The sequence below is a fragment of the Lutjanus erythropterus genome, chromosome 19, assembly GCF_056507025.1.
Source record: "Lutjanus erythropterus isolate fLutEry1 chromosome 19, fLutEry1.hap2, whole genome shotgun sequence".
NCBI classification, from domain to species: domain Eukaryota; kingdom Metazoa; phylum Chordata; class Actinopteri; order Lutjaniformes; family Lutjanidae; genus Lutjanus; species Lutjanus erythropterus.
The window spans coordinates 7803397-7822926 of record NC_139335.1 but is presented as its reverse complement, the minus strand read 5'-3'; the positions used below and the strand labels follow the sequence as shown (position 1 = coordinate 7822926).

General features: G+C 40.2%; 2 protein-coding genes across 3 annotated transcripts; both read right to left on the bottom strand.

Annotated features, from left to right (window-relative positions):
* Positions 1 to 821: 821 nt before the first annotated feature.
* On the bottom strand, positions 822 to 5892 carry LOC146309219 (melanoregulin). Its single transcript, XM_084745153.1, has 6 exons — positions 5050 to 5892; positions 4592 to 4891; positions 4236 to 4398; positions 3707 to 3797; positions 3455 to 3618; positions 822 to 2049 (listed from the first exon to the last, which is right to left on the bottom strand). Exons 2-6 carry the CDS (start codon positions 4684 to 4686, stop codon positions 1816 to 1818), a joined length of 747 nt encoding a protein of 248 aa, XP_084601279.1. The 5' UTR covers positions 4687 to 4891; positions 5050 to 5892; the 3' UTR covers positions 822 to 1815.
* Positions 5893 to 7966: 2074 nt separating this feature from the next.
* On the bottom strand, positions 7967 to 19278 carry stard3 (StAR related lipid transfer domain containing 3). 2 transcript variants are annotated; one of them, XM_084745149.1, is made up of 15 exons: positions 19121 to 19278; positions 16593 to 16831; positions 16413 to 16490; positions 15700 to 15777; positions 15531 to 15584; positions 15060 to 15177; positions 14871 to 14972; positions 14193 to 14248; positions 13989 to 14081; positions 11982 to 12044; positions 9596 to 9691; positions 9419 to 9498; positions 9200 to 9304; positions 8978 to 9071; positions 7967 to 8807 (listed from the first exon to the last, which is right to left on the bottom strand). In XM_084745149.1, the coding sequence occupies exons 2-15, from the start codon at positions 16803 to 16805 to the stop codon at positions 8685 to 8687; spliced, it is 1353 nt and encodes a 450-aa protein (XP_084601275.1). In that variant the 5' UTR covers positions 16806 to 16831; positions 19121 to 19278; the 3' UTR covers positions 7967 to 8684. The 2 variants fall into 2 exon arrangements, with proteins under 2 accessions (XP_084601275.1, XP_084601276.1); XM_084745150.1 differs by lacking the exon at positions 19121 to 19278 and adding an exon at positions 18936 to 19094.
* Positions 19279 to 19530: the final 252 nt, after the last annotated feature.

Below are 19530 nucleotides of genomic sequence, written 5' to 3'. Positions count from 1 at the left end.
GTTCATCAGGATGTCAAACAACAAAGTTTTTGGTTGGTAAAACCAAGCACAGCAAAACAATGAGAAAAAATAAGGAAATGCAGGCAGAGAGCAGGATCTCTACAGATACAGCCACTGCCACACACTTATAGTAAGTGATAATAGAAAGAAATTATGTAATGTGAATTTATATATTGTTTATTACGGAAAATGTTGGAGATTGTACCTTTAAGCAAAGGATCTGAGTGCTTTTTACAGCACTGTAATCTTCAGCTTGACTCTAGTGCTTCATACAAGCACCACAGAGTCAAGTGTTACCAGCTATTTGTGTGTGTGCCAGTGTGCCAGCAGGCTGGTGCCGTGCTCAAACATGTGCCCTCAGCGGAGTGTCTATCTTACATAACAATAATAACAACAACAAGAGGCAGCTGACCACCAAAACACCATCACCACCATCCATCTTGCAACCCGGTCTGGTCCCAGTGGGATGGTCAGACACCAGGCGGGCCAGGATATGTGGCATGTCTGCAGATCAGAGTGTTAGCCAGCCATGGGTCCTCACCCGACGGGCCACGTGAGGACACAGGAACAGACTGAAGAAGACTCTGTGTTTCACTTCGAAGGAATGTCGTTCTTGTGCCACCCTTTCCGTGGAATCACCGCTCCATCCACACTTCACTTCCACTCAGCAAAGTTTCATATTGCCGATAGTCACGCCAGTTTTTCTTTTATCATTATTCTTTGTCATTTGTGTGCTTCTTGAATAGCTGGAGACTCGTATTACTGCACTTGAGGCAGCTCCAGGGAAGGCTTCACACCAACATGTGACACTGAACACATAACAGGCTTCAGTTGGAGCTTTATTTCATCATGATCTAGACACCAGAACACACACACACATACACACACAAACTGCCACATGAGTTTAGAAATCTTTCACATTTTCAGTAAACTGCCGGAGGGGATAAAAAACCCTCATGCACCACCTGAAAAGACGCCTGGGTCATTCACGCAATCACTTTAAAACATACAGTACCAGCTACATTAAATCTCCATCCGGTGCTTTCCAAAAAGTTTGAAGCCAAAAACTTTAATGAGTTAAAAGTATCAATTATACAAAGACACACTCTTGTGACACTTTTAAAAGTTAGAATCAGTAGAATTTGTCCGAGCTGTTCGTAAAGGCACCAGAACGTCCCAGGACGTCAAATATCGATGTTTCAAACAGTACAGTGAAATTATGTGGTAAAATAAGGAAGAATAGGCAGATGACAGGGTCTCTGCAGATAAAACCACCACCGTACTCTTCTAGTGGGTCTTAAGTGTTGATTGAAAGGAATTATGTTCATATGAGTTGACACTGTCATTTAAGAAATTGCTGCACATTATGCCTTTAAGAAAAATCTGACATCACTTGGCTATTTATTCAGTGTTGTTTCCAATCATGTGAGTCAATGAAACGAGTGCTGATGATCATAGGACAAAATATCAAGAGGCTCTGCTCAGAGGAACATCAAGACCCTGAGGGTTCACAACAGCTGAGCAATGAACAGGGTTAAGAACTCGATAAAACTCAGTGGTAGACAGAAAACAAGACTGACTGGAACATTTACCTGAAAATCTGCTAGACCCTTTTAGACTTTTACAGAACATAAGAAACAAGCTGGAGAAGAAAAGAGAAATTGTTCAGACTTGAACTTCCAAGAAACAGCAGCAACACTGTATAAGGCAACAAACACTTAAAGGTAAGAGCAATGCAATTCTGTCATCCAAGTCTCCAGGGTTGATGACTACTGCCCCCTGCCTTGTGTCTTTTGTCATTGCAGCCAGTAGATCTCAGAATCTGTCACTCAAGTTTCCATCTTCTCTTCCGCTCTCCTCCTCCTCCTCCTCCTCCTCCTCCTCCTCAGTATCATTGGGTCCTCCGTTCATGGCCTCAACCCTGGCCAGGAGCAGCGGCAGGTTTATTTTAAGGCCCAGGGTGTCCTCGTCAGAGTCATCCTTTGGCGGATAGAAGCGCTTTGCCTTCGCCATAAAATCGTCAGCTATGTCGAGGTACAGAAGACGATCCTGTGAGGAGGTAAAGGAGGAGAGAAAGAAGAGGTTGAAGCTGGGAAACCAAATGTGATTATTGTCAGAATGTGGGTGTTACAGTGTTTTCTACTTCACCACAAGGGACTGAATGTCTTCCAGAGGCCGTGATTTGAAGCACCGAAAGAATCTTGATTCTTTTTTTTTGACCAGTTAAAAAACTAAATGCAGAAAGTGGATGAAAGTGTAACTTGTAATAATCAGAATCAACTCAGTTTGAGGCACATCAGCCCAAGCTGTATGTAAGTGGCACTGTTTGATGAACCTTAACCTGTCCAACACACTCAACCTAAACTAAATGTTTAAACCAATTATAATCAGATATAGTAGAGGACATTTAGTTACACTACATCCTGAACAGCCAATCCAGTATCACCTCCCCAAATATCAACTTCTACAGAGGATTCACCTCAGTGGGTTGAGACACTCAATCAATTTTTGGATACTGAAGTTTGATGCAGTCAGGCGGATTTGACAACAGGAAGTGTTACATACATTTAATGTCTTTCACTTCTTATTACCTCTTTTACTTAATTTTTCATCATGTTACATCTTTTACACCACATTACAGCTTCTGTTTTATACACCTTGCTACATTTTTTACGAAATACGTTATGTCTTTTACCTCTTGTTACCTTTTTTACGTTGTTTTCATCTTGTTATGTCATGTTACATTTTATTACATCTTTTACATTTTGCTATGTCTTTAACGTCTCGTGACATCTTGCTACATCATGTTATGCCTGCAGGCCTATGTCTTGTTACATCTTTTACATCATGTCACATGTTGTTACGTCTTTTACATTTTGTTATGTCATATATATCTTGTTACATCTTGTTTTGAAATTGATTTGCAATATATTTGCAATGAATTCATTTTGCATCATTGCATGCAAAATAAATTATTTTTAAAATGATTAATTATTCCTCAAAAAGTAAAGTTGATTAAGTAACAAGCCTGTTTTGAAAACAGAAGGAGTAGAAAGCAGATATTTATGCTAAAATGTGCGTGCATGTGCATATATATGTATGTTATGTATAAGAGTAAAGTACAGATACCTGGAAAATCTACTTAAGTGCAGCAAAGAAGTATTTATACTTTGATTCTTCACACCTCAGCTTCAGAAGATTGAAGATTGCTTCAGGAGGTCAAGGAGAGAACCACTTGTTGTGGCCCGCAGCACAGGGATCAAGTTAACACCATATTTAAAATGGATTTTGTGATAGGTTAATGATAGGATGAATGATGTGTATCAAACCACCCTTCTGGGGATTTTTTCACCCAAAACTCCAGGTCACAGCAAGAACGCTCTCAGTAGAAGCATTAGTATGAGATCAAAGTTCATTATCACTGCGATTCCCTCTGACAAAGCCCTGCTCTCACCAGGATGAAGAGGTATCTCTCTGGTGGCGGCTCTTTGGTGTTGAAGATGGAGGTCTCAGAGTGGAGTGTTTTGAGCATGGCACGTGCTGCTGGGGCGTTACGCATGCGGTCATGTGAGGCTCCAGCGGACACCGTCAGCAGTGACTCTGCCTCTGCCATGAAACCTGGAAAAGGAGGCAAACCATCTCTGGTTACTCTGGTTATGTATGTAGACGTGGCCAGCTCTCCCGTATCTCATCTGTCCAGCATTACCCAGGTTCTCCAGGATTGTCTGCCATTTGTCTCTGACTTCTCGGCGGGTGTCTCTCATGGCCTCAATGTCAACACTCAGACGACGATAGCCCTAAACAAGAACAGGACAAAGCTTTTAAAAAACATTTTCTTTCAGCCTTTTTCACCTTATTTAAAGTTTCTATACGAACTTTTATATTTTGTTGACTTTGGAGACCCTGTGAAGAAAAGCGGTAGTGTTTCCACCATCATAAGCACAAAAAATAACATAAAAAATAAATTTATCTAAATAAAAACCTCCTGCTTCTTTCTATGTGGCTACTCACCACAACTTTTGCCTTGGAAAATGTTTGTTTGCTTATGTAGGTCATTATTAGATTGGGACTGTTTCATAACCGGTTAAAAACTCCTGATAGTAGCTTTGCAAAAGTGAGTTCTTTTCCCACTGCTGGGCAAGTTGTTATTAGTTTCTTTTTTCATCTTCAGGTTAACATGACTGAATGAAGCCTCAAGACTCTATTCTGGGTCTAGAAAATCCTCCTTCACATACCGAGGATCCCATGCGGGTCTTGTTCCTGGCCTGCAGCAGCTGGTAAAGGACCCGGTCGTCATCTCTCTCCGAGTGGCTGGGGTCTCCTGGCGTACTCCACAGGTTGGTCTCTTCATCACGACGCTTCTGGACTTCGCGGTTGAAGTACTCCAATGGATCCTCGCTGTGTGGTCGGCCAACACAAACAAGCGCTCAGAAGCACGTTATCACTCAGAAATACAGCAATAGCACATACAGAATTTATGAGATGTGACACACTGACACTATATTCTTCTCTGGGTGATAACAATGACAATATGCATGTATTCAAGTGGTGGAGAACTTTTCTGTCACTGGCCTGTCTAATGTCGTCTTACGGTAGTAAAGGCTGCTTTTCATCTTCATCGTCTCCGTCAGCAGGGCAGCAGCAGCAGCAGCAGAACTGCATGAACCTCTTAAAAGATGAACCCATCTGTTACGAACAGAGTCAGTGAAGTTCCCAATGGCAGATAATCCAGACGGAAGCTGTGTTTCAGCGCTTTGAGTGCAGAGCAACTTATACAAGCAATAGAGAAGTGGATTCCAGTGGAGTCTGGTCTGTATGAATAACTCCACAGTGCTGCTGCCTCTGTAGATGCTCCGAAGAGATTCCTTAGAAAGGCGACCTTATTCACAGCCTATATTTTAAAAAAAGATTTGGCAAAGTAAGAAAAGGCAGCTGTCACAACATTTATGTGGTCCACATTAATCTAGTGCCACTCTGGTAAAAATGATCAGAGAACAAAAGCAAAAAAAGCAAAAAAAAAAAAACAGAGCACTGATCCCCAAACTCTACCTAATTTTCAGCTTCCCATCTTTCAGGACCACGCTCCACATCCAGTGGTGGTTTGTCCTCCGGAGCCTGTCCGAGTAGAGAAGCTCAGGCGGATGGCAGCACCAAGGACCGGTCCTTCTCATCAGCCTTACATGGAGGACAATGAGCGCAGTGAACCGGTTGCTTTCTCATCATTTAGAAAAAGAAAAAAAAAAACACATCTTCACACACCCATAGCCTCAGAAGACAGTCACAGCACAATCATGTGAGCTGCTCCGTCTCTTGGCCTTAGCATTGTGTTTTGCCCAGAGGACAACACATCTCCTCCTCAACAGTAGGTCTGATTACACACTCTGGATCCCATCTACCATGGCTGCATTGAATTAAGGATTATTTAATTTCATTCTATGTGGTTACTGACCTTACTTAACCATAAGTTTGCATTTGGGTTAAATAAGAATCGCTTTAAATAAAAATTGCTTTGCATTTCTCAAGGATTCAGATGGATTATCTCATCCTCAAAAAGTTTGTCAGAGAAAAAGCTGAGCTATGGCAAAAAACACTGAGAAGCTATTGGATAATAATGACCATAAAGTGGAGGTCACACGGGACCCAGAAGCCTGCCTAATTATCAAAAGTTCACTTACGGCCTTTTTACAACAGTAAGGCTGTCACGCATGTGACATAGGCTCAAGTCACGGGGTATTAACAGGGTATTGTTCATGACATAAACACCCCCGGGCTCCGATGGTGGAAAATATGAGGACAGGATCTACAGTGGAGTGATTCAGGATCATCTGCTCTAATGCAGTCACAGTGAGGGGAAAAAAATCAAATATATTTGTATCATTACGTAATTATTATCAGTGTAGGTTATAACATATAACAAATACTTGTTTTCATTATTGATTAACCTTCTGACTGTTTTCACAATTAATTTAGTCGATAAAATGCCAAAACAAATTGTGAAAAATGCATAATTTCCCAGAGACATCTTCAGACTGTTTATTTTGTCCAACCAACAGTTTAAAACCCATTCAGTCCTTATATTCAAGAACCATTAAAGAAGCTGGAACCAGCAAATGTCTGAGATCTTGAAATCTGATAAATGATTTCTCGATTATCAAAATAGTTGGAAATTAGTTTTCTTTCAATCAACTAATCGATTAATTGACTAACTCGAAGCAGCTTGCACAGGCCTGTCTTAAAATTGCCATCTTATTTTAAATAAATTTTGTTTTTTTCTAGGTAGAAACATCTAAAGGGTCAAATCAAACCTTATGGCAGGCCAACTTTGGTCTGTAGGCTCCACTTTGGGCAGGCCGGATCTAAAAGACGACCAAAACGCAGCACAAAGGCCAGACAGACAAGTCTGGTTTTTACTGTGAGTAACTGGATGGTTCAATACAATTTGTTTAAGTAGTTTTTTAAACAAATTCTTTTTGCCTTTGCCATCAGTCATGTTTTCTATTCCATTCCAGGTTTTTGTTACCTTAGTCCAGGATACCATAGTCTCCGACTAACTGAGCAAAACTTCAGTTGCGCTCATGAAAGCTGTTTAAATGCCCTGTTTTAACTACCACAGATTAAGGCCTACTTCTAGCTTAATTTCAGCCCAGTCTGTCAAACCGCACAACAGGCTAAAATAGAAAAAGCAATAAGTTTGTATTAACTGTTTTTTATTCTGGAAGTTAAATGATGTTCTGAGGCTGGAACGCTGTCATGGGTTCATATATTTTATTAGACATAAGACACTGATTAAGACTTAAAAACTGTTGGTCAGTATTCCTGTGATGGCTTTAAATTAACAAGTTTGATGAATGATCCATAGACACATACACTGAAAAACTATTATAAAAGAACACAGAAACTGGCTGAATATGCATACGGTATATTGTTGCTGAACGTATCAAGCCTGGAGTTAACAGTATAAAATAATAAATGCAAAGCAAAAGAAAAGGCTGACATGTAATGTTGCTGTGATAAAGGCACCAAATTGTTGATATCATTAATTACTTTCATTCGACATTCCCTCTGTACAGTAAGTAGCTAAAATCAATCCTGACAAATGATCCAGTTACATCTCAATAACAACTAGTATTGGACTTCATAAGAAGTAATCATTTCAGACTACGACATATCTGGGCTTACAAAGTAAAATGCCTCAAGACCATGCGAAGCCATGCTGTGAGTGTGATGTGGTGCATGATAACCACAACACAGTCAAAACATCACTTACACCCTTAAATATTCTCCTTCAAAGTGTGAACAGCTCAGCACAAGAAAGAACAAGTCATGTCTTTGGTTCTACTTCAGTCATTTGAACCAATAGCCAGACTGCAGCCTTCTGCCAGTTCTCATTATATATGCGATGACAAATCAAGATTTTCTGAGGTGCAGCCGTAACACTGAGGTGCAGTCTTTGAAAACAAAACTAAAACAAGCTAGAAGCAACATAAGTAAGTAATTAAAAACAACATAATGCTCCACGATGCAGTAAATGACAGATAACCCTCAAATCAGTCTCACGTCTCAGGGCCTGAGGGGGAGGCCAGTACTTAAGTCCATGGAAAGTTTTGATCACAAATAATGAGTTCAGCTGTTTTACCACAAGGCCACTTAAGGTTATTGGCACAAAAGATAGCTTTAGTAAGTGTACAGCATTCTAACTTCTGAACATTAACGTCTTAAGCCGAGCTTGATGATGCATTTGTTACACAGACTGACAAAAACAGCCTCCTGATCCGACTCTTGGTTTGACGTCCTAGCTGATCCCGGGGTGCAAAACCGAAGTAGTATTAAAAACTTTCAGTGACAGTTGATTTAATGTTTTGCTGGGATGAGGTGGATGTAAAACCAAGAGGCCTTCACTATGTGGATCGGTGGTGTCTCCCTCTAGTGGTGATTAGACAGCGAGTGACTTCCTTCCCAATCTATCACAGTGTTGTAAAGGAGAATAAACTGTGGAAAGTGCTTTAAACCATTCAAATTAAGTGTGAAATATGGCTGTGAAGTGTGGATTTGTTTTAGGGCAGGTGCACCAGAGAAACATATTCAAGATGGTACACTGAAAACATACACACACAAAAAAAAATCTCGATTAAAAAAAACAGGAAACTAAAGCAGCAAATCAAAGGCTAACAATGTGTAGAGGAAGATAAGGCTCAGAGAGACAGCTGCTTTATGCCGTTGCATCAGTTCATTTGTAACAAGACAAGATGCCCACACAATGAGAATCACTTATATCCTCATCCTGGTTTGCTTGTTTCAGCAATGTCCACGCCGCCACGAGATGACTTGGCAGATTCAGGAAACACAGGTCTCATTGCACAGTGAGAACACAGCAAAACAGTTACAGGTCCACATAAACATACGTATGTGATCATGCTTCAAAAAACACCATTTAAATTTACGTATGAGGAGAAACATCGTCTCTGATAACCAAACTGCTCCTCTTCTCCTGTGAATGAAATGTGGTGAGTGTGAGGTCACGGGTCTCCTACGCGTAGAAGTGCAATCTTCTCGGTTTAGGGTGGCGCATCCCCTTCAGCTCAGATGCATCACAAGGGTGCCGCTACTCCCATTGGTTCACTCAAAGAAAGCATTAGTGAAACCTCTTAAATCAGCTGTGGCACAGTTACACGTCTCTCCTGATCTTAAGTGTGGTGGTGGGAGCGGAGAGAGGGCCGCAGCTCGGCGATCCGTTGACGCAAATGGGTCATGAATTCAAACATGGTGGCAGCCAGACTCTGGTGGATGAGGTAGCGGGGAAGTCGGCCCTGGTGGAGACAAAAAGTGAGTATTACGTCTTTTGCTCACATGAAATATGTTTTGTTTTCTTGCATAATTGCAGATTTTGTCATGTTTAAAAACCCTTTTATACTTCAACAGCCCCTTTTATAAATGCAGACAATCCGAACAGAAAGCCTTAAACGTAATGACCATGCACCTTCAAGTCTGTGTTGAGGACCCAGATGAAGGTGCAGACGGACGGATTGCTGCTGGATTTGAGGACCACAAATCCTCCCGGACCGTTCTCTCCCCTGAGCCCGGCAATAAAAGTTGGGCAGAGAAGACAGAAAAGTTAAAGAAATCAAACTAACAGAGCTGCACTTTCATCGAATCAATATGATGCTCTAATTTACTGATCTGGCTAGGGGCTTGGTCTGACCTGACGAAGCGACCGCTCGGAGGTTTGGCTTCGTGGTCGGTTGCCATGCCAGCAGACAGGTAGCAGTCTCGTTTGCGTTCCACCCGCCGAACATTAACAAAGTCCCTAAAGGAAGAGAAATCAATCTTTCAATCAATTAGCTTTATCTGAGACCTGCAGAATAAGACAGAAAGACAGAAAATGTAAAGAAGAAGCCTGCTGTACGCTCTACTGACGTACCTCGCAGACACAACTCCCCCTGCTGCTCCAGAGGAGACATCATATGATACCAGAGTGTTGTCATCAACCCTCTGAAGGATCTGAGGAGACGGCAGAGAGCACGGTTAGACTTTGGCACGACACAACTAAACTATGAAAAATGTTCAAAAGGACATAAAAGAGAGTCAAAGTCGTCACCTGGCAGGCGGAAACGGTTTTGTTCCACTGGACCATCTTCTCTGGCTGCAGAATCACCTCCTGATACACGAGCTCAGCTGGACACTGCATAAAGGCCTGAACAAAAATAACAACGCACTTCAAAAACAAGTATGCGAACAGCTGTGAGTCAAGTCTACAAGAAATGTGCCATTATTTCAGAATAATGGTAAGAATACACAGCATGCGCGAGAAACAAAAGAGTGTGGAGAATATCAAAAAAACTGACAAAATATATAGACATTTTCTCAGCTATCCAGCCTATTTTCACCGTGTCTGTCTGAACTGAAATAAAACTAGCCACTTTTTCTGTTCTGTTCTTTTCTTTGTCATTCATATGATCTCCCCAGGCACTGGTTTGTGTTATGGGATGCCAAAAACCAATTGTATCCTGTATAGATGATGTCAAAACCAGCAGTCATGGCCGTTTATAATCATCCCCCTGCTGGAAAATCCAATCATGTTGTTTCCTTCTGCATCATAAGACATAATGGACTCCCGGACAATTGTTTGCACAGATGATCTTGAGACAGTAATTTCCACACTTACACAATACTGTGGTTTATACATGTATATATGAGAAAAAATTAGGAAATACAGACAGAGGTCAGCGTTTCTGCAGATATAGACACCACCACACATTTCCAGTGGGTTATAAGTGATGATTATGTCATATCATGCTTGTCCATACATATATTTTAACATTTTTGTTTACTTATTATCTTTTTATTTCATGATATCACTTTTTATGACAGTAGAGTTTTCACTGCGCCCTTACCTTTCAGCCAATCACATGCCCTCAGCCTGTCCCAGCTAACTAGCTAGCTCCAGAATAAAACGCTGTGTGTGTTATGCTCCTCACAGAGTCGTGTGTCTGTCTTTGAGGAACACTTTTAGAGTCAACACACTGCGGATGCACCTCTATATTAACCAGATAACCTCTGTTATAACTGATGCTTAACTTTTAAGTGAAAATAGAGATGCACAAACCTGCCTCACCTGTCAGCTCAGCAGGAAGGTGGCAGCTTGTAAAATGAGAGGTCAGTAACTGTCTTCCTGTGTTTATTTGTAGCAGAATCTTACTGACTGCTTTACAGTTACTTTGGGATTGTTTTGTTCCTGCTTCAGCTGAAAGAAACTAACTGTCTTAAAAAACTGGTAGTAGTGTGACAGGGACTGTGATTGGCTGAAAGGTGAGGGAAAGATGATGATTCCACTGTCAGTAACAGACCGGTGACACAAAATAAAAATGGCATTTAAATAAATGTATTTGTTGATGCTATAAAAGCTAAACTTTGCAGCACTTTGCAGCAATGCTTTTACAACTTTTGTTTCAGTATAATGAACGTGCACGTCATCGGTTTCATGCTACACTGGAAAACTCTTATAGCGATCACATCTGTCCAGGTCAAATGAATCACTAAGCAGATAATTATTATAGCCATTTTTTCTTTTTCTTTATTTTTCATGCAGATCACCATCTAATTTGCATTTGCATATTTATTAAACAAATATAACATATGAAATGGATTACCTCACTATTTACTGTTAAAAAAAAACATTACAGCTTTACAAATTACTTTGCAAATTAAATTACTGCACTTTTGCTGCTGCATCTAGTTGGCTTGTTTTAGGCAGTTTGTTGTAAACTTTGAGGAGACTACTTTTTTATTACTGTAGTGCTGAATCTTCAGGCACAGTCATATTAATGAATAGTGGGGGTTCAGTGCAGCAGAAGTACAGCAGTTTCTGACTCATTTTATCGAAGAAGTGGAACATCATATATTGCACAAGTGCGTAAAACCAACACAGGGCAGGTTCATTATAAATTAAGGAGAAGTGTAAAAAAATTGTTTTCTCTCTTGTTAATATTTGTGTAAGTTAAGGTGCCTATTATGTTAGTCTAAAAGTAAAAAGGTTGTGGCCAGGCCTTGTTTATCATTTACAGTAACAACTCCACAGCTCATAACTGCAAATCCTCGAAAAACAGAGCAAAAAAGATTTCCAGTGAATAGACTTCTGTTTGTATTAAGTTACAAACGCTAAAATGTGACTTCAGTCACTCTGAAGCTAGAGGAACGGCACTAGGGAGTCTCTTTAATGTATGACTTAGTTTAACACCCCATTAGTCTCACATATTTCATCACTACGCCCTTCAAAGGTTGAGAATACACTGAGACTGAATATGGGAGTGAACAGATTGAAAAATTTACAAATTTGGGGAAATTCATGTGATACGGCTCAAACGTCAGTTATCATGAGACGTGTCTAAACGCATGATGAGGAAATGAGGGTCTCGGCATGTTTCATTTGGATCACTATTGTATGGTTTGAAGTTTCACAATGAATACACAAAGGGCTGCTGTACCTTGAGAATGAAAGTCTTTCCATGGAAGGGAATCTCCAGGGTGTAGACAGAGTCTCCGATGTCCTGACGAGAAAACAAAGTACAGTCAGTATCATCATGCTTCACTTTCATCTCAGTGTATCTGAGGAAAACTACAGTAAGAGAATAGTCACTTGATCAGAATTATTTTATTGGTGATCAACTATTTAACTATTTGAAATTAAAAACTTCAGATTCAGAAATACATAAGTTGACCTATAAATAAACTGAAACCATCCCTGCTGTGAACTATGTGGTACGGCAAGATTTTTTTTCATGTTGGATCTTGTTACACATCGCTAAAATATTTTGGTTTCATTTTCGTGTTTACAGGCAAACAGATATCTAACTCCTCTTCATATTAGCAAAGAACTGCACTTGAAGTAGAGAAATCTGCCCCAACAAGCTACTAAACGAGACCCATGAGGGTTTAACAGGATAGTAATTTTTTTTTTCAACATAACCTAAACAAACAATGCTGCTTCAGCTCAGTGGTTCCCAGACAGTGTCCTGTGGCTCACTGGACCCTTTGGTTTGGCCCTCAAATAATGTCATGATAAGATATTTCTGTGATAACAATATACTTGACAATATGACAAATACCCCAAAACATTTTTGGTTTAGATCTCACAACAGCTACTGAGTTCTTCTTGCATATTTTTTGTCTCTCCTCGTGCTCTCCCCGGTGCCTTTGCTTGAGGTGGTGATATCAGTTTGTTAGTCAGTAACAAAGAGTTGCTCCTCGTGATGAAATTCTAAGAAAGTTTTTTAGAATTATGTTTTCTAGGAATTTCCCGAGCAGTTAAGACTAGATTCTAGTAATTCATAAAGCATCTTAGCCCCTAAAAAAAGAAACAATTGTGAAAACTGTTGGGAACAGGGAGGAGGACTCTGAAGAGCTCTAAAAGTTTCAGAAAATAGCGGAAGGACAAAAAGATGAAAGAAACAGTCTCTACACTTTAATAATATACTACAGATTAGATCATGCAGGGATAATGTTTGTGGTCGATCTCATTAGAGATGTGCTCACATAATAATGCTAATATATATATAGCACTTTTCCTAACAATGTTACAAAATCCTTTTAGTAAAGAAAATAAAGCCCAACAAAGACAGATAAATTTCCCACCCAATGCAATAACAGCAGAAATGAATGTGACTGCAAGGCTAAAATATTTGGCAAATCATTTCCACTGCATGTCCCACACACCTCGTTAATATCAAATAGATTAAGAACTGAAATTACCAGCATGACAAATATATGTAGGAGAATAAATATAACAACTATCAGCATGTGAAAAGGCTGCTGAACAAGCAGGTCTGTGTTTTCAAACATTTTGCAGACGAGGAGATATTCTTTATATAAAATAGTTATACCATGGGTCAAGTGCCAGTCCCATTTCTTTCTTCCTTTCTTTTTTGGATCAGACAATCACACTATTTAAAAGAATGCGTCTTACCTAGCAACCTGGTCAACCACACCTCCTCACTAAGATAAAAGTTTCTGGGTTCTGTGAGAACGTTCTCAGACTGACTATGAATACGGCTCCTGGTCTTTGTAATCAAACCACTTCCGCGCCACTTCAAGTGCTTCCCTTTTTGGAAACGACTTCTCCACCGTGGAGTCGGTAGCCATGTTACTGTTACTTTCAGCCACGCCCGTTGTCGCTGTGTGTAACAGTATGTCATTCTGTCAAGCTGTAAAACTGCCATTATTACAGCATGTTTTTTTTTTTATCATAAAAAATAAAAATATTATCATGAATGATTCGGCACTTCCTCTCCAATACAGATGCAAATACTATACCCTAAAAAAATCCCTTAAAAACATTTGGTTGATCGGTTAAAATCAATCAATCACAGGTTGTCAAACACAGGTTGTGCACAAGCATCAAGAAGTTACTGAAAGCTAAGGTGTCCTTAACCTGACAGACAAGACACCTCTCTATTGGTTAAATCAAATACACTGAAGCCAAATCACACACTCACATTGTTTTTCTCAAATTTCCAGTTGTCCTCCTGGGAGAGGATTTGTTCTACCACAGACATGGCCTCGCGACCTTGTCTGACATACTCCTTCTCCTGGAACAAGAGTGAGAGGAGGAAAGAGAGAGAAAGCAGAAAATCATCAGTTATGTCTGGCTGAGGAGTAGAGCGGAGTATAAAGACTCGCAGTCACAGTGATGAAGGTACCTGTGCAGTGACAGCTCTGCGACCAAGACCCTCCTCATCCAGATCCTCTTCAGAACCTGCACACACAAGTTAAAAGACAAAACTCAAATCGTGGCTCAAATTTTGAAACGTGAATTTGTTGAAAAGTTGTCACATAGCTGCAACATTCACACTATGCAACTGTCTGCTTTGTATAATTGAGATTTTTCATCACACATGACTGATCAGCAACAGAAGCGTAACACTTAACAAGTTCTGTCAAGAGGAAGTGGCATTAGGTTTATTTATACTAAAGCATCAGCGTGTGACATGTTACTGTCTCACAGACCCAGACCAACTAATGTCTTGGATATGAAGTGTCTGTTGTGCAAAATAATATAACATTAGTTATTTATACAGAATCCCTGAGAGACAAGGTGAAAAAAGTTTTTGCCAGAACAGTCTCTGAGTTCCTTAATTTTTTTTTTTTTCATTTTAAAACACACTAGGAAAAAGAAAAAAAAATAGCAGGATAATTTATTGCTATAATTATCCTGCAAGCTCTCCAATCTCTGCAACCATCCTGCAATCTCCAAAATCTGTTATTGGGTGGACAATCAGGGCTGAAATCCTGTACTGTGAACTCTTGAGGTACAGGCACAGACGGTAGTTGAGGCTGATTAAACAAGAACAGATCTATGACAGACAAGCAGACGTCACCTGCCACAGATTCAGGTGGAGAGTAGAACTGTCCGTCTGAGACAGCTCGGGGGTAGATCATGGGGGCTCGTTCGCAGGCTGCATTCACCGACGCTAGGTAGGCTGCGATCAAAGACAGAGAAAAACGGTTGGAAAAGAAGAGCACATTTTTGTCGAGTCGTGTTCAAACGTCAGGAATGTTTCTCGCACCTCTCTCGTCGTCGGCCTCCTGAGTGAGAACCTTGAAGTCGAGGAACCAGGTCTCCAGCCAGGCCACCACAAATGAAGTGATAGGTAACACGTAGCCGAAGGCATTCTGAGACAGAAGCTGTGCAGAGACAGAAAACGTGTCATCTAGAAGCTGCAGGGTATCAAAAGTACTTAACAACTTCCAGAACAGAAGCGGCGCTTGCATCTCATGTTAATTTACTTCCCCGTCATCAAAAGCACAGAGAGCTGTAAAACTGTCTGACAATTGACAGATGAGAAAATGTCATTCATCGTCTGTGTTGCATTAAACAGTGAAATCATCAAACAGCTAGTCATCTGGTCAGACAGCAATTAACCGCCACAAATTCACAAGTCAAAAGGCTTCTGTGGTTTTGACTGATATATTTGCACCACCCACACACACAAAACTGTGAAAGTACAGAGGTGGTAGAGGGGTGGAGGAGCACTCACATTAGATATGATGACCTTGACCACGAGGAAGACGCTGGTCACTAGAGTGGTAACCTGTGGAGGACGGAGGATTTAGATTTGCGTTAGGATTCTTTTTACGCATCTACTAATAAATAAAGAGATTTTACGGTATTTCATCAGCGTGTGCGTTGGACTGTGACTCGCTTACCGCAATAACCCACCAGTGCCTCAACCGAAAAGCAGCGTAACCCACTTGTAGACACAGGAAGCGAAACACAGCGAGGAGCTGTGACAAGGAGGAAGGAACAAAAAAAGGAAAACGTCCTCAAGCATTTACTGTTATCATGTGTTGCAGACGTGTTGACTTAGGCCAACATTTTCTCCTCCTGAGTCAATAAATGCAGACATGTGACTGACCTTGACAGCTCATTCAGATACTATAAATCAGGTTATATAACAATATAAGCCTGGAAAAAGAGAACTAGAATGAACTACAAGACCAGGTTTAAAGGGATATTTCAGATTTTTTTTTAAATTCAGGGTCATATGAGGTATTAATTCATTGTCAGTGCATTACCTACAGTAGATGGTCTTCTAACTAACATCGTGACCAAGCAGGAATTAGGGCTGAATGGTTTTGAAAAATTATTTAATTGCAATTATTTTGACTAATAATGCAATTGCGATATTGCCACATATAGTCCAGATTTAAACTAATATTGTCTTAATATTGCTGATCCTGTATTCTTGCTGCTGAGAACTGAGGGCTTGCTGACCACCATCGACTGTGGATAAATAACTCATACAACCCCACTCAAGTGGTCACTGAGAGGTCAAAGCTTTCAGAGCACACCAATGCACTGCCATTATTCCACCTTGAAATCACATTAAATGTACACAGACTTGGACTGATCCACTTACAAAGATGTCAAAGAAGGAAGACCTGAAGTTATAATGGATGACCTCAGTCTCTAAGCTGTCCTTGATCGAACTGGAGATCTGCAGGAGAACAGAGAGTCAAACTCACTGCTGCTGCACAGCGAACAGAACCAAACAAAACCCAAAACATCTTCTGTGTGTCGGACGTCAGTGAAAACTCACATTCAGCTCGATAATCCACAGGAGGGAGATGAAGAGCAGGTCGAACGTCACAAAGAGACAGAAGGTGCGGCGGACGTCAGAGATGGCCTTGCGCTCCGCCGGCGGCACAAACAGGTATGGGGACGGGATGGACAGCGACGTAGAGTAGGAGGCGTTCAAGGAGGCGATGGCAGGGAGGCTCCCCCCGAGCTCCCCATAGTCTCCACCCGGCATTCCTGCGGTGAGACAGGAAACTCCCCCTGCAACAAGAAAGAAAGTTGGTGGACTATACTTGTAATATTTAGTAGTTCTTTTTTTTTTGGTTCTGAAAGAGGAAGACTGTATTGTCTTTTTTAATACAAGTACTGCATCAGGCAGCTATTTGGGGCTATTAACCCCAAATAGTGTCCTGGGGCCAGTATTTCAAAACTTTTAATCTTGATCAGAATTATTCAGAGCTATCCCGGTTAAAAAAACAAAAAAAAAAAAAAAAACATTTTATGCTAGAGAGGAGTTATAGCTTTGTTTTCACCAGTCTGCACATTGTGTGCTCAACTGCAATAAAAACAGCTGAGGAGAAATATCCTTTACTACTCTAGCTGCTCTGCATGGAGTCTCGTGACTCTCCTCACCTCTCCACAGGCCATTTCTTCAGGTTAATGAGACAAAAATACAGTTTGATGCTACTTCATTGTAAAAAAAAAAAAAAAAAAAAAAAAGTTTTCTATGTAAACAGCTTCTGTAAGGATGCACTGATTTATCTGCTGACATTTGCATTGTTCACTGCAACCGCAAAACAAGATGACATTCAAAGATGGAAGTGACTGATGTTTATCTGTTATGTCGCACAAATTTTGCACTCACTAAATGTTGTGTTGCACAGCAGCTAACATACCCAGCTGCTATTTCTGATATGAAACCGCTGTATTAATGCAACTCTGGTATGACACAAGAGAGCAACAGGTGCTGTGTTTTTTTTTCTAATGAAGATTTCTTTCAATCCCTGGCAGAAAAGGGGGAATAACTACCAATACAACAAAATGAACAACCACAACAACAAAACACAACCAAACAAAAGAAAATAGCACCAGCTATCAGTAGGGTTGAATGATTATGAAAAAATATGTAACTGCAATCAGTTTCCCTGATATTGCAACTGTGATATGATTTGCGACATTAGAGGCAATGATCATTTTTACATTATTATTCTCATTTTCACTGAAAAACATTAAACTGATTATGATGGGATTTTTGCAGGGATTTGTACAAATTAAGTTTGTAGAATATGATGTGTAGGCCAGGATGTCTCTGCAGACACATGCATGACAATATTTAATTCAAAACTGTATTTCGACACACATATCGCCCTTCCTGCAATTTGAAAATTGCACAGTTTTTGTTAACTGAAAATTGTCTAGCCATAGTTCTCAGTCAAATTGTTTCTTTAAACACTGATATCAGTATCGGCTCAGACTCTCACAACTGTTGCATTACTGCATCCATTTATTAAAGGCATCACAGTTTGCTTATTTCCTCTAAATATAAATAACCACAGTCTAAACAGGTTCTTTTTTTTGACAACAGTCCTCTACTAATGTTACATTACAGCTCATGTCTCTAGAGATGTTATCATAACACAACCAACTTCATCACACTGAGGCTACACCCTGCACTGCACAGATTGTTGTGTATCTTCTGTGGAGACAAACATCTTGTGCTGCTGCAACATGATGCAGAATGATGATTGATGTTATGTAAGACTCAGATTTAGGTATACAGCGTACTAATTAAAATGCACATTTAATTACCTGTGTATTTCAGTACGAGAACAGATAATAAAGGCTGATTACACTCTGACATTATATTTCCGGCAGAATAATTGCTTGTAAAGAGGGAAAACAAGTTTGACCATTGGGCCATTGTTAAACCGTGAATCACGGTCAGCCAACGGTGACTGAGTTTCACTTGTCTTCAGCTATTTGTAGAAGTAAACAAGTATCATGAGTCGTCTAGTTGCCTAGGAAAATGCATTCATCAACGTCAAAACAGCGCATCTTTAAAGGATTTTAAAATTCATATTAAAATTAGTTTTATTAATTTCAGACCCCATGACTCCCCCGCCCCTCACTTCTGCTAAACAACTGTCTCACGGTACTTCAGGATCTGTGTGACAAGCTAGCAAGCTAACTTTCTCCTGTCAACCAGTGTTAAAAAACAAAACAAGACAGGCAGAAAATAATCACCAGGATCGCTGCTGCACTCTCACAGTTAACTCTTGTAAACAGGCACTGGTCAAATGAAGATTAGCAAACGAACTAACCGCTGATGTTAGCCACTCCAGTTAGCTTACACCGGCTAACTTACCTTCGTTTGTAAGCAAGTTACTCTCACTTGCTAACTGTTACACCATGAAGAAAAATCACACACACACACATCATGTTCCGGGTGAACAGCTGCAACAAGTAACAACATGAAAAAAAAGAAAAGAAAATATCTTAACCCCACATTTAAATCTCATAAAAACACAAATTTAAAAGCATTAAACTCACTTGATTTACCGCATCATCATCGCCTCGCAGTCTTCCGGCCTGAGCTTCCAAAGATGAAATGTCGCGGCAAGATGTGTTACTGACTAAACGTCACATGACCACAATCACGGCGCGTATCTGCGCTTGGCTCGAGTTTGGGCGTCTTATTTTTGAAAGTAGTAACCGGGTGTCTTAATAAGCTTTTAACTCTGAGATGACGTTCCTGAATTTGATTGTTGTCACAAATATTCACGAGTGTTTTGGTTCCCTCCAGTGGTCACAGGCCGCAACCACACCTCTACATGTTTTTAATACTTCTTGAATGGAAGCAATAAAAATAATAAATCAACACTATTTCAGACCAAATTAAAAGTCACAATTTACTCGGGGAAAAATGACATTGCCTATGAAGCAGAACAATACATCAATTT

Coding starts and splice junctions, on each gene's coding strand:
- LOC146309219 (XM_084745153.1), bottom strand. CDS start 4,686: ATGGGTTCATCTTTTAAGAGGTTCATGCAGTTCTGCTGCTGCTGCTGC. Junction 4,399..4,591: donor GAAAAGCAGCCTTTACTACC/GTAAGACGACAT, acceptor CCGACCACACAG/CGAGGATCCATTGGAGTACT. Junction 2,050..3,454: donor AGAGATACCTCTTCATCCTG/GTGAGAGCAGGG, acceptor ACCTCCTCACAG/GATCGTCTTCTGTACCTCGA.
- stard3 (XM_084745149.1), bottom strand. CDS start 16,805: ATGCCGGGTGGAGACTATGGGGAGCTCGGGGGGAGCCTCCCTGCCATC. Junction 14,973..15,059: donor GGAGGCCGACGACGAGAGAG/GTGCGAGAAACA, acceptor CTTTGATCGCAG/CCTACCTAGCGTCGGTGAAT. Junction 9,305..9,418: donor GGGGGAGTTGTGTCTGCGAG/GTACGTCAGTAG, acceptor CTCTTCCTTTAG/GGACTTTGTTAATGTTCGGC.